This window comes from Cyrtonyx montezumae, unplaced genomic scaffold, assembly GCF_038088225.1.
Source record: "Cyrtonyx montezumae isolate F1298 unplaced genomic scaffold, pur_monq_1.0 scaffold_0, whole genome shotgun sequence".
NCBI classification, from domain to species: Eukaryota; Metazoa; Chordata; class Aves; order Galliformes; family Odontophoridae; genus Cyrtonyx; species Cyrtonyx montezumae.
This window is the reverse complement of record NW_027071824.1, coordinates 19,764,999-19,778,498: the sequence shown is the minus strand read 5'-3', so window position 1 is coordinate 19,778,498 and position 13,500 is coordinate 19,764,999. Positions and strand designations below refer to the sequence as shown.

The 13,500-nt window shown below is 41.2% G+C and overlaps 2 protein-coding genes across 3 annotated transcripts in view; one reads left to right on the top strand and one right to left on the bottom strand.

The window, feature by feature from the left end:
- PRKD3 (protein kinase D3) overlaps window positions 1-7,774 on the top strand; it is a 40,104-nt gene extending 32,330 nt beyond the window's left edge. For both annotated transcript variants that reach the window (XM_065729415.1, XM_065729406.1), the window contains exons 13-18: window positions 1,567-1,673; window positions 2,257-2,418; window positions 2,845-2,943; window positions 3,119-3,386; window positions 4,320-4,405; window positions 4,648-7,774. In XM_065729415.1, the coding sequence (XP_065585487.1) occupies window positions 1,567-1,673; window positions 2,257-2,418; window positions 2,845-2,943; window positions 3,119-3,386; window positions 4,320-4,405; window positions 4,648-4,821 (896 nt within the window). In that variant the 3' untranslated portion in view covers window positions 4,822-7,774. The remainder of the gene's footprint in view (window positions 1-1,566; window positions 1,674-2,256; window positions 2,419-2,844; window positions 2,944-3,118; window positions 3,387-4,319; window positions 4,406-4,647) is intronic.
- Window positions 7,775-8,088: 314 nt separating this feature from the next.
- On the bottom strand, window positions 8,089-13,479 carry NDUFAF7 (NADH:ubiquinone oxidoreductase complex assembly factor 7). The gene is made up of 9 exons (XM_065729392.1): window positions 13,228-13,479; window positions 13,082-13,156; window positions 12,534-12,644; window positions 11,472-11,682; window positions 10,922-10,980; window positions 10,088-10,201; window positions 9,160-9,303; window positions 8,717-8,890; window positions 8,089-8,332 (listed from the first exon to the last, which is right to left on the bottom strand). The coding sequence occupies exons 1-9, from the start codon at window positions 13,477-13,479 to the stop codon at window positions 8,120-8,122; spliced, it is 1,353 nt and encodes a 450-aa protein (XP_065585464.1). The 3' UTR covers window positions 8,089-8,119.
- Between the last annotated feature and the right edge of the window lie 21 nt (window positions 13,480-13,500).

The following is a 13,500-nucleotide window of genomic DNA, read 5'->3' as shown; positions in this document are numbered from 1 at the left end:
ATCCTTTGTGTTGCTTTGTGCTGTAGCTGTGTGCGTCATCCCTTCTTCTAAAATAGTTTCCACACCTTACATGGAACAGATAATTACTTTCCTTTTCTTTGGCATGGACTCACTTTATCTGTATTAGTTTCATATTAAATGTTCTAAATTATCCAGGTCTTTCAGTGGGTCCTCCCATTAACCTCTCTGATTTGAATGTGAGAGAAAACAATTTTAGCAGTTACAGGAACCCTGGCCGAGCTATCCACTTAGCCCTTGAAATGTCCTGTGTTTGCAGGATGCTTCTCACCTGACTGGTGCAGGCTGCAGCAAAGGATTAATACTGGCATTATTGCCCTCTTTTTTTTTTCCTAAATTATAAGCTTCCATAGCTTTTGATGATAACCAATTACCTCATGGGTATTAGCCTTTTATGGCACATAGTTCCCCCAGTTCTGTGGACTATTAGATATAACTTTCTGAGCACATGGAGCTCATAAAAGTGTCTGGTAAAACCACTGGAGAAGACTTTGTAGATCTTCCTTTGCCTTTGTCTTGAATATTTTTTGTTTGTTACTTTCTCTCTTGGTACGTTCTTTGTATGTTTTTTATACAAGTGGCAAGGTTCTGAAGTAGGTAACGCTAATGTAGGAATCCTTTGCACAGGGCAAAACTTTACCTAATGCTTCTAACGTAGAATCATAGAATGGGTTGAGTTGGAAGGGACCCTTACAGGTCACCTAGTCCAACTGCTCTGAAATGAACAGGGACATGTACAGCTACATCGGGGTGTCCAGAGCCAGTTTCAGTCTGACCCTGAATATCTCCAAGGATGGGGAATCCACCAGCTCTGGGCAACCCATGCCAGTGCCTCACCACCCTTATCGTAAAAAACTTTTTCTTTACGTCCAGTCTAAATCCCCCCACTTTTAGGCTGAAACCATTTCTCCTTGTTCTGTCGCAGTAGACCCTGATAAAGAGGGTCCCCTTTCTTCTTATAGCCCTCGTTAGATACTGAAAGGACACTGTCTGGTATCCCCAGAGCCTTCTTCAATCTGAAGAGTCCCAGCTCCCTCAGCCTGCCCTTGTAGGGTAGGTGTTCCATCCCTTGGATCATTTCTGTGGCCCTCCTCTGGGTGTGCTCCTACACGTCCACATTTCTCTTGCGCTGAGGACTCCACATCTGGAGCACAGAGTAGAGGGGCAGGATCACCTCCCTTGATCTGGTGGCCATGCCTCTTTTGATGCAGCCCAGGATACGGTTGGCTTTCTGGGCTGTAAGGGTACATTGTTGGCCTGTGTCCAGCTTCCCATCCACCAGGAACCCCGAGTCCTTTTCAGCAGGGCTAACATCAACGTGCATATCTAAAAGCAGTGAAGCAAATGGTTTAAACTATCTATAGGCTTCTTGTTGAGGTTGGTCACTTCTGGTTACTTGTATACCAGCTATAGTTTTTAAATATGAATAGAGTGATATTGTAGGTTTGTATAGAATATATTTTTTTCTCCAAAAAGATTTCTGCTGTAATTTTCTATAGCTATGAATTGCTTGTGCCTCTTGATATTTCATGTTGACTTTCTGTTCAGGGAAACATAGGAAGACTGGAAGAGATGTAGCTATCAAAGTCATTGACAAGATGAGGTTTCCAACTAAGCAGGAAAGCCAGCTTCGTAACGAAGTTGCCATTCTCCAGGTACAAAACAAATTTTGTATCGTGTCTGAGGTTTCGCAAATAAGCTGTTGATAAGATTTTCAAACATCTCTGAGTGCTCTGAATTAATTTCTAAATCTGTGCATGCGATTTTTGAGTCCTTCTTTAAGAAGGAATCTTGTAAGTAGGGGAACTGCTGAGTGTTTGAGGCGTTGATAACTTAAGGGTGGTATCCGCTGCAATAGGAGATGATCTGAGGATGTGTACTTCGGTCCCATGTCTCCCTCAGACATTAGGAAATTGTAGTGTTTTGGTTTATCTTTCATTACTGACTCCTCTATCTGAGTGATGTTTCTGCATGTTCCGTGCTCAGGCTACTCTATGTACCAACCGTAAAATTATTACAGATAATTTGTGCTTTACAAAACTCTTAATAGTAATAGTTGGTGTATTTCCTGGATTATCTTGTGTGTTTCAAACTAATTTCTTGCCTCTGACATTTTTGTTTTTTTATTTCTAACTCTCTGCTTAACTACTCTTTGATTTGTAGCACAATATTTTGGTGTAATTCAGAATATTTCACGCTGTTTTATTTTAGCGTTGTACTTCTACTTCTTTGTTTTAGAATTTGCACCACCCTGGGATTGTGAACCTGGAATGTATGTTTGAAACCCCGGAACGGGTCTTTGTTGTGATGGAAAAGCTGCATGGTGATATGCTAGAGATGATTCTTTCCAGTGAGAAAAGTCGACTTCCAGAACGAATAACTAAGTTCATGGTCACTCAGGTGGGTATTTGGTTCCTCTCCTTGAGAGGAAAGGCTAAAGTTGTCTTTGATGGTTGTGTGAGAAGAGTTTCCTCTGTGTTATTATCAGTGACAGCATAAGGAGTTGTGTATCTAATGGCAGTTGAATAAACATGGAAATAATTTTGAATACTAACTTTTTCTTACTCTTCTTTCACAAGAATTAACATTAAGGACATCCAGAAACTCTGAACGTTCAAAATGGTGGAGTTTAAAAAAAGAAAAAAATACAAGTCCAGGTTTTGGACAAGTTAAACATCAGCAAAAAAACATTGTTTCCAGCCTGTTGACTGGAAAAGTAGTGTTTGCACAGTATCTATGAATTCTTCAAGGCTACGTTGAAACAAATTATTGTACTGCTTACTGTATGGGTTTTTTTAAGCTATGAATTTTTTTTTGTTTTTGTAGATACTTGTCGCTTTGAGGAATTTACACTTCAAGAATATTGTGCACTGTGATTTAAAACCAGAAAACGTACTACTAGCATCAGCAGAGCCATTCCCTCAAGTAAGTGAGGACTAACGAATACTTACTTCCTCACTTCGTGGTTGTTTTCTTTTTCTCTGTTTTGGCGCATAGAATATTTAAATGATGTCAAGAATAGTATGAAGTACCACCCTGGTTTTGCACAGTAGTACACTTTGCAGATCAGCCAGACATGACAGATGCATTTCTTTTTCAGGTGAAGCTGTGTGATTTTGGCTTTGCCCGGATCATTGGTGAAAAGTCTTTCAGGCGCTCTGTGGTGGGGACACCTGCTTATCTTGCTCCTGAAGTGCTCAGGAGTAAAGGTTACAACCGCTCACTGGACATGTGGTCAGTTGGAGTTATAGTCTACGTGAGCCTTAGTGGTACATTCCCATTTAATGAAGATGAGGATATAAATGATCAGATTCAAAATGCGGCATTTATGTACCCACCAAATCCTTGGAAGGAAATCTCCAGTGAAGGTAAAGAAATGAACTTTCTTTATTAGAACAACTTTATGTGTAGGTAGTGCATTCAAATGCTAAAACCACAAGGTTCACCGAGAAAGGAGTGCAAAGATCTTTTAATACTTCTAATTTTGTAGGCTGTGCCAATATGGCTTTACTGAGCTGCCATAGACGTGGAAAGGTGAAATGTTAAATACAGTGTCTTAGATCATTTTCAAAGAAGGACCCAATAGATTTTCTGGGAAAAAACTGATGTAATTATGATCCCTTTCTTAGGGAGTAGGGCTAAATAACCCCAAACTCCTCAAAAATCCCAATGAAAACTTAAATATTGTTCAAGTATTTGCTGAACACTGATGCCATAAAACATACTTTATCATCTAAACTATGATGTAATTACAGAAATGGTTCAAAGTTGAATCTGGAATTCCACTTTGTACATGAATAAGCAAAGCAAAACCTGGATCTGTATGTCAGATCTGAGCAATCTGAAAATGTATGAGGTTGGTCTTCAGAGCTTTCTAATGCCTGCTTTGTTAGTCATATGAACGTGACTATATGGTCATATGAACATGATTATATGATTAGCACAGGTAGTTGTGAAAGGACACATACAAAATTGCATAAATACTGGAAGTACCCATGTCACGCTGGAGCATAGGATTATGCTCAAGCTTTACTTAAATGCTCCTGAAAGCTACAGAAATTGTAACAGGTAATATAATGCAGCTTTTATTGTTTCTGTTAGAGGGAAATACAAACAAAAAACAAAAACAAAACTTCCCCATGCCTTTTGTAGCCTAATTTAGTGTAAGCAAAGCTACATATAAAATTCAGGGCCTTGATTCACTCTAGAAGAGTTCAGTATACGCACAATTCACTTTCACTGCAGCGTGTGAAAGATGTGATTCATATTTAAACAATATATATATATTTTTCTCTTGTTAGCCATTGATTTAATAAACAATTTGCTTCAAGTCAAGATGAGGAAACGTTTCAGTGTTGATAAATCCCTTAGTCACCCATGGTTACAGGTAAGACGATGTGCTTTCATCCCTATGCTTATAACAGACAAATATAATGGAATAATGTTAGAGCCTTGGGAGCCAGCCTACTTCATTTTGAACCCTTCTTTTTTTGTGGTACTCTGTTTTTAAACAGCTCCTCTTGTGTTTTATGTCATTATTTCTATTAAAAGAGACAAACTGTCAGATTTATCTTTAGGAATAAGGGCTGTTCTTTCTTGAACTGCTTCGTTAGCTCTTCTATTCCTTAGGATTATCAGACTTGGCTTGACCTCAGAGAATTCGAAACACGCATTGGAGAGCGTTACATAACTCATGAGAGCGATGATGCACGCTGGAAGGAACATGCATATGAACACAACCTGGAATACCCCCAGCATTTCATTATGGCTCCAAACCCTGACGACATGGAAGAGGACCCTTGATTTATTCATGTTGCTGAACTGCAGCAAAGACTGACACTCCGGACAGAAACTGAAGATAAGTTTTGGAAAAATTGTCGCTCTTTCTGAATGCTTTACACGTAGTTCATGTACAGAGCCTCAGCGGATCCTGCATTGATGCGGGGATTGACTGTCACCTGACAAGCTTTTCTCCATCTCTGACATAAACTATGAATAGGTATTGGACAGTGGGATAAGCCCCATGGGGTAACGCTGCACCAAGTTGTATGGCTACAAAGCCATGACTGAAGTGTAATGTGTACAGATGGAATGCTTTGCGTTTTTCAAGGTTTTCTTTTTTTTCTTTTTTTTGTAGCCTACACAGTAAGAATTTTGTAATTGTTTTCTAATGCCTATTTATCCTTATTTACTAGGCCATAGAGGACTGTTTTTTGTTACTTAGATACATCTCCTGTTTCTTAAAAGACTGTGCATTGTGAAAAGAGATTGTAAAAGGAAATCAGTGCAGAATACCTTGGCTAATAGATAAATGTGGTGGCTTAAGGTTGAATATGGCTTCAGAGGCAAAGGAGTAATTTGCTGCTGTTAAGATGGTTAGGCTTGCCTGTCTTTGCCCTAACTGAACTTTTTCCAGACACCAAAAAAAAGAGAAAACAAGTAACTTCTTACATTCCTCTTGAAATGCTGGCTGACAATCTGAAAAGACGACAATCAGAGCTGTGCTAGTCCTTTATTTTGTCCATTAAAGCAGAGCAATAAGCCACAGTAGTGTGTTGCTATGCAAGGCTGGTGTGTGTCACTGATACACACCAAAGGTGTTTTGCCTTAAAACCACAGCAGTAATGCACACAAGACTTCAATGTAGCTTATCCTTTCACTCTGGAAAATGTTTATAGCAGAAAGATACGGAAAAATAGGGAAAAACATATGCAGCTTTCTTCTGTTGTTTGGAATAACAACGTTTTAAAATTTTCTAGTATTTTTCTAATTTTTTTAAGGTTCCCTCGACTTACATCAGGAATAGTTTGTAGCTTGCTAGCTTGTGTCTTAATTCTGTTCCATACCTGGGTGTGACAAAATCCACCAGGGTAGCTAGATTGAAGGTGAAAGGGCTTTCCTTTCCTTCCAGCCTTAACCTGCAGCCTCTCCCGTCTTTATTGTTGTGCTTAGAACTGTTCTGATCTGAATGGAGAGTCCAAATCCAACTCCTAATTCAGTTTTTTTCTGCAGATGCCTCAGTTGATGGATTCCCAACCATTTACTGGACTTTGGCACAAGACAGAGGAAGCAGAAATATTCTTAGGGAATCATTTCCAAAGTGCGCAGTTAAAATTCACTGTATTTCAAGGAATTTTGAGACCTTGAGTGCTAAAGGCAGATGGATGAGGGTTTTTTCTCCTCACCTATTAAAAAAGTGGGAAGAAAAGATTTCCTTTTGTGGGGAAACAGCTGCTTTGTGCTTCTGAATGGTGCTGGATGGCTCTATGCATCCCTGATATGCCAAGCTACTTCAACGCAATTAGTTTAAAATACTTTCGTACTGATATAGACTTGAATTGCAAAGGTAGGGGGAGGCTTTGGAGTAGCTCCTTTCTCTCCTACAATATTCTTTTGTGTATGTAAAGAGACATTTTTTTTCTCCTAGTGTTGTTCAGGTAAAGAATCAGGTGAGCAGATGTCTCCTAAACTGTTAGATTATCACAGAATTTTACCAAGTTGTTTTGGGGCTGGCAGCTGCTTGCAACGACAGTAAACTAGTAGTGAGGTCAGTGGCAGCTGCAGGAGTACGTACGTGGGCAGGTTTGGGCTCTGAACGTCCCTTTACTTTTCCAGTTGCTCTTAGTGTAACTGCTGTTGCATTACAAGTATCTAAGTAAATTCAGTCTCAAGTCTGGCTTCCCTATTAGAGTACGCTTAACTTTGCAGAAAAATCTTGGTTGAATCTGCACAGCAGTCTGCTACAGCCACCAGCAGGCAGCGTATTTCTGCCCTTCCCACCATGGTGCATCCTCTCTGCTAGCATGTTTTTCTCAGGTTTGTGCAGGGACGTGTCTGATGGCAGCCTGTGCCAGTCCTGCAGCAGGGGAGGTCATTCATTCTCCTTCATGCTGTCAAAGCAGTGTAAAGGAATTTTAAAGGGCAGAATTTGACCCTTAACCTTCCCCCCCTGCATTGGTGAGTTTTTGTGACAGATTCTTCTCTTAAGAGGCACTGTTGGTAGCCTCATAGCAGCCCAGGCTTGACAAGGGAAGTAGTGTATTTTTTTTCCCTCTAACTTCCTCCACCCAACTGACCAAGTTTCAGTGAAGCCATTGCTGTCTTCCATTCCAGCTGTAGTAACAGAGATACATTCTGGTTTTAAGCTTCAGATTTTCAATTTCAGTAGTCACCTTTCTTTTTCTTTTTTTTTAAGGGAGAAAAGAAGCCAGCTCAGTTGCACAACATGAGAGAGGAAAGGGCTACAGTAAGAAATAAGGCCTGGCTGATGTCTCTCCCCATGAAGTCTGCTTTGTGCTGCCAAAAAAAATATTATATTAGCTATTTATTGTTAACTCATATTAAAAAGAATGCTGTTAGCCTTTGGAGTGGACTGCCTGATAATACATGCAGATATGCAGACTTATGGGGCCAGACAATAAAAGCCACAAGCTGGTAGCTGAGGAACCAAATACAAATCAGACATGCATTATAAGTAAACTTTTTTCATTGAATAGCGAAAATAGCTGAATTCCTTTATTCCCTTTTTTCTACCTTTACTGCAAACTTTGACAGCAGTAGGTTATAGCATTTCATATCCTTACCCCTAATTAATTAAGTTACATTCAGTAGTGCTATGATGATGCTAGAAAAAAAGCTCATGTAAAATTTTTATAGCCTCAAATGGACACTGTCAAGTACCTTTTATATTTTTATACATCCAGTTGTTTGTAAATATCCTCTGATAAGCTTGAAAATAAAATTTATTTCCCTATCAGACTTGTTCCTTTTATTTACATGAACTCTGCCTCTTGTAAACGTTTCTAAGAAGTTGATGTTTCTTCATACTTTTCTTGTCTGTGGATTGGTCTGGCGTCAGATATATGCTGCTGTGGGAATTCTGTTAGCAGCTGCTTTGTGACAGGTAACTTCTTTGCATGCTTCCTATTACTGCTTAGTTCTTACCTTCCTGCATACGATTGCAGAATGTTCAGTGCACAAAAAACATAAAATGCACAGGCATTGAATGCTTTATTAAAAATAATTTATTTAATAAGTTGCCACTGAAAGCTGCCAGTGTTATACATTTTGGTATGGTGATTGAAACTATTTGTACCTGAACTTACTTCAGTGAGAGTTCGCCAAATCCAGCAACAGGTGGCAGGGGAGACTTGGATTGTGGATTATCTTTCTTGGTAGGGTGTACAAGTCTGTGATGAGGCAGTAAGGCAAAAAAATGAAAACAGTCTCCCATTTTCTTAGGGTTCATCAGCATATCAAAGCTGTGGAGTAACTGTGCATGAGTCGCTGAATCACGTGAATTCTGCAAGAGCACCTAAAAAGAAAAAGAAGGTAGGCTGTATATTTCCCTCCTTCCCTGTACATTCCCTCATACCTGTAACCTGCCCTTGCATCCTTCCATCTATCCTGTGTAACAATCCCATGAAGTTAGTGGAACGGGTGAGCTCGCTGGTGAACTTGCACATTAAGTACATAACGAAGTTGTGCATTAAATACTCCTAGGAGGAATATGATCAGTTCACTTTGAGGGCTCCAGAGTAACATACATCTAAGGGAAACAACTCTCTGCTACCTCAGACCAACAAGTAATTTTTAACTTCTTTTCATAAAGATCTGATTGTAAAAGCAGCTCTCGTGCTGCTTAAGAGCATTGCCTGTGGAGTAGGAGCACGTTATACACCTGCAAGCACTGCAGTACCTGCAGTCGGAGGTCAATACCCATGTTCTTTAGAAACTCCCGTTGCTTTATGGGGCCCAGTGTTGCTGTTCTTCCCTCTGCCATCTTTCGAAGGTAGCTGAAATCAACATCTGCTGTCAGGTCTGCTGTACCTGGGGCCTTCAGTACATCGTGAAGTTTGTGATTCCGGAAACCCTGAAGAATTAAATTGGAAGATTACACTCTTCTGTACTCCTAGCTAACAAAGATATAAATGTAGCAGAGGCTCAAGTTATGCTTCCTATGAGAAACCCCAAGAGGTACTGATTAAACAAGAACTCAGCTGTACAGTTCTATGGCTGTAGCATCGTACAGTTTTTGCTATTATATCTAACCAATTTTTTTTTTTTTTGCACAGGAACTTAATAATCCAAGGGAGAAAGAAAAGGTAACTGAGCATTTGAGCATAGTACTTGTGGACTTACCCGGAAAGTGTCAGTTTTGGTTCCATCATGACCATAATCAGCAATCAGTGCAGCCCCACCATCCTTTTCTATACGACAGGCAAGCCTCTGGATGAGGACACCAGCCTCAGGACATACTTCCACATGATCTCGTGTTTCTTCAGGCTAGTGCAGAGTTCAAAGACCAAAATACCTGTATTAGCAAAAAAAGTACAGGGCAACAGTATTTCACACGTGACTTTTTGGGGCTTGTCACTGTTTGGGCACAGAGTTACAGGGCCATACTCCAGGCTACCTATAGCTTGAGCTACTTTTTTGCTAATGGTCTCTTCCAAGTTCTCAATTTCTTTCATCTCTTGTACAGCCTAGTCACTGGAATGAGTTGTTATAACAAATGAGAATACCTGCATTGAGTGCAGCTGTGTTACAGCGGTAATAAAAATTAAAAATAACACTTCAGCCACGCAAACACTTCAGAAAAACCTTTCTCTGTAAAATGTGGTTGGTTTTAATCTCAGTTATTTTAAGAATACGGTGAATTTTTGTGAGAGTCTTAGACTCTTGCCATGAAAGGTCAGTATAGCACATGTACCCACCAAGTATGTACACAGGAGGTTCAGAGCCTGGTAGGGCTCAACAATTAGGGTTAGTGTTGAGAAGGGTGATGTGACAAACTCAACACAGAACTGTTTGGTGCCTGCTGCATCCATAAAATGTCTAAGCCCTGATTCTGCTAAATCTGACATACGTGCTTATTGCTGTGCTGTACTTTCAAAGCACACAAGATTTTAGTGCTGGTGAAAGCTCCGTAAACTAAGAGCTGTAAGCTGTGTTTACTCACTGATGGAGGGAGAGGCATCATCTTCCTGTCCAAGTAACTGAGAAGCAGTATGTGACTTTAAAGAGACAGTAATGACCTAATTACAAACTCTGACAGGCGTAACCTTACCTGAATAAAGTTTTCTGTTGCAGGGGTCCTGGATGGTGACAAGACGAAGCGCAGCTGGTCAGGGACTTCTGGATCTATATCAACCAACACTTCACACCAGCCTTTCTCTGTTCTCTGTTTAATTAACCCAGACAATCCCATTTGACAGTCTAATAGGTATGCAGTATCTTGTTTCTTTGACTGAACTGCTTTGCCAAGCATTCTGTCAAAAGTTTTAACTAAGAACATAATGTGTTATTAATAGCTACTTGTTGCTAATTAATTTCAGTAACTGCCTTTCAAAATGTGTGATAGAAACACATAGATTGTCAGTAGATTTAATAAGTAGAGGTTGAATTAAAAGGAATAAATGATGTCATCGGGAACAATTCTTTTGGCAATTCACTGTTTAACTTAATAAAATTATTCTAGCAATAATTTTTCATAAATATTCTAAAATTGAAGCTGAAAGTTTCTTCCAAATCACATCTAGACTCCATGTTGCTATTCCCATTGCTGTTCACGTGAAAGTCATTTGGAGCACCGTCCAGCAGTACACAAAATAATGCTGAAATGGAAACCTTATTCATGTTGTGTAAGAGATGTTGAAAAAAAAATGACCTATGTAAGCAAAAAGAAGTCTTTAGATTTCTAAGGCTTTTCTCTATGCAAGAACAATTACTATTTTTACAGCTGTTGGATGAATTGAAGCCTTATTTGCCCGAGCTTAGTTAGAAACATTTCATCACCATAGTCAATGCACGTGTCTGGTTTGGTACCATCATTCTGTTCTTCTCCAAAGAGAAGAGGTCTTTAGGTCTGTGGTCACATTTACAGTATTCTTCTTAACTATACCTGAAACTTATGTATTGGCAGGGCATCCAGAAACTCATGTGCTAAGTAAAAGCTGTAACCTGAGAGGTTTAAAAAAAAAGAAAAAAGCATAAAATTATATTAAATTATTTTAATATATAACGCTTTCATAGCAGTTTCCAATTAAAAAGCTTATTTTTGTTTCTTAGTTCTAAAGCATTACATCAGTTAATGGCACTGTGAAATAATTATTTTTCCCAGCCTGGACACATTAAAGGCAACATTTCTGCAGCTAGCTATAGATTCCAGTGCACAGTTGGTTTTTTTGTACCTCACGAAAGGACTGTTATAGTTCCTGAGCCATTACTTAGGCAAAAACAGTAAATGCTTTCCCAGGCAAAGAAAAAATCAAAATATGCAAAATTGGGTAGCTATCCCAAACTGAAGTTATGATTCTCATTAGTAAGTTTAAGACCCTGCCTTGGTCTCACGCAAGAATTAGGAGCTAGCACGTATAGCTGCTTTTTGACCCATGAGGAAGGTTAGCAGAGATGTCTTCAGTTTCCCCATAAGGGATGTTTAAGGCCCTTACCTTGTGGTACATCTTGAATGTCCCTGTACCAGTAAATGGGAATTCCAGCCTTGCTAATGCCTTTCATGTAAGCAGCTTTGTTCTCAGGGGTTGACTGCACCTTTCCTTCTGTCAGCATCTGCGCTTGGATCGCACTGAGTTTGGGACTCACTTCTACCAGATGAATAGAAACATCACATTTATTAAGTAAAGCTGCAAGCTGGTTGAAGACCTGCAAAGGCAGATGAGTCCTATTAGGCACAGTCATATTCAGTATACCTATATAATAATGTGATTAAGGGTTAAAGATAAAAGATGTAGGATATAGTTAGATTTCATTCACTAAAACAGTCTGAGTGCATTTTGCTTCCCCAGAAGGAAAATAAGAATTGAATAAAAGCTGATAGGCTTTGACAACAAAGTTGGAGGACTACAAGGTACATGAAATGCTCATTTAGAAGAGTAGGAGCTTTAAGGCGATTAACTCCTCTAAAACCTGTACAGGGCTTAGCATTGAAAGAAAGGCGTTTCAGTTTTCCCAAGCAGCATAAACAAAACATGTTCAGTATTACATATTTCCCTGTGGTGATTTTTTTCATTAATACATCAACTACTTCTGAGGTACAAAATCCCATTATCAGTGTGTTTTTTAATTGCTAGTATGTTAACTACTTGATAGCCATGCTCCATTATGAGAACAGGGAAGGCTAATTTGAGCAATGAACCCAGCAAGCCCTTACTCTTGTCCTCCCTGCTGCTGTGGGCACTAAGGCCTTACAAACCTTAAAATATCTTTTCATAAATAATCTGTGATGTAATGTTCCTGCCCTCCCTGTGAAGCAGTGTTTGTACACTTAGAAGTGTGCCTGCGCTGTGCTGCTGTCAGTACAGAAGCCTGGGCTCTCCTCTAAACAGCACAGACATGCACATGTTTTAGTTATGCTCAGTGCTGCACATCTGTCTGCAGTGATGTGGTTACTATAGAACATTAAACCCAAACAGGAGAACCTTACTTCTTCAGATCATGGTGCAGCCACTGAGTGAGGCCACAAATAAGGAGCATTACAGTTAGCTTTCACCTACCCGCAGTATATCGCCTGTGAGGGTGCCTGTCCCTGGGCCCAGTTCCACCAGCTGGAATGCATTCGGTTTGCCTGTGGCCATCCACTCACTCACGTACCATATTCCTATTAACTGACAGAAACAACACAAAAAGTTAGGCTTCAGAATCTGTGGGAAGCGGCAGCACCTGCTTTCTGTCTGGTGACACGCAAGTGACAGCGTGGTCTCTCTGAACTTACAGTATCCCAAGCTCTAAAACAGGAATGGGTTCCCCAGCCTCCTGCAAGAACGAGCCACTCTCCCAAACCACGTTCTCTTTTATAGGATCATAGGTTTCCAAGGTTGGACAGACCACGGAGGTTATACAGTCCAACCACCAACCCACCCCCACTGTGCCCACAAACCGTGTCCCCCAGTGCCACACACACACAGTTCTTGAACGCCTGCAGGGACGGTGACTGCACCGCCTCCCCTGGCAGCCTGTGCCACTGCCTCACCGCTCCTTTGAATTAGTTTCTCCTAATATCCAATCTGAACATCCTCTGGCACAACTTAATGCCACACATCACCTCTCCAAACATCTGGCTGATCTCCGGCGAGGTGACGAAGTCCTCTCCGACGCCGCCCCTCCGCGTGTAGTAGCCCTGAGGTGGGGAGGAGATGAGCACCGAAGGGCCGCGGCGCTCAGCCCGGCCCCCGCCCGGCCCCGCCGCACCTGCCCGGGGTTGGTGAGCGCTTCCCGCATGTACTCCGCCACCGTCACCGGCCCGGTGGATCGCAGCTTCAGCAGGAGATGCCGCAGCACGCCGCCGGCCTCGCCGCTCCCCGCGGCCGAACGGAGCCGCGCCGCCACCGGAGCGGGGCTCAGGGCGGCCCGGCGCTTACCATGGTGACGGGGGAGCCGACGGCGGGCGGCGAGACCCAGCGCTGCTGCCAGGAGCGGGCGACACGCCGGACACAGCAGCATGACCGGCAGCGTCGGGAACGG

Excerpts from the sequence above, each read along its gene's own strand:
- NDUFAF7 (XM_065729392.1), bottom strand. The coding sequence starts at position 13,479 with ATGCTGCTGTGTCCGGCGTGTCGCCCGCTCCTGGCAGCAGCGCTGGGT. Across the intron at positions 12,645-13,081 it reads TCAGCCAGATGTTTGGAGAG|TTAATAGGAATATGGTACGT; the intron begins GTGATGTGTGGC and ends TGTTTCTGTCAG. Across the intron at positions 11,683-12,533 it reads TCACAGGCGATATACTGCGG|GTCTTCAACCAGCTTGCAGC; the intron begins GTAGGTGAAAGC and ends CTGCCTTTGCAG.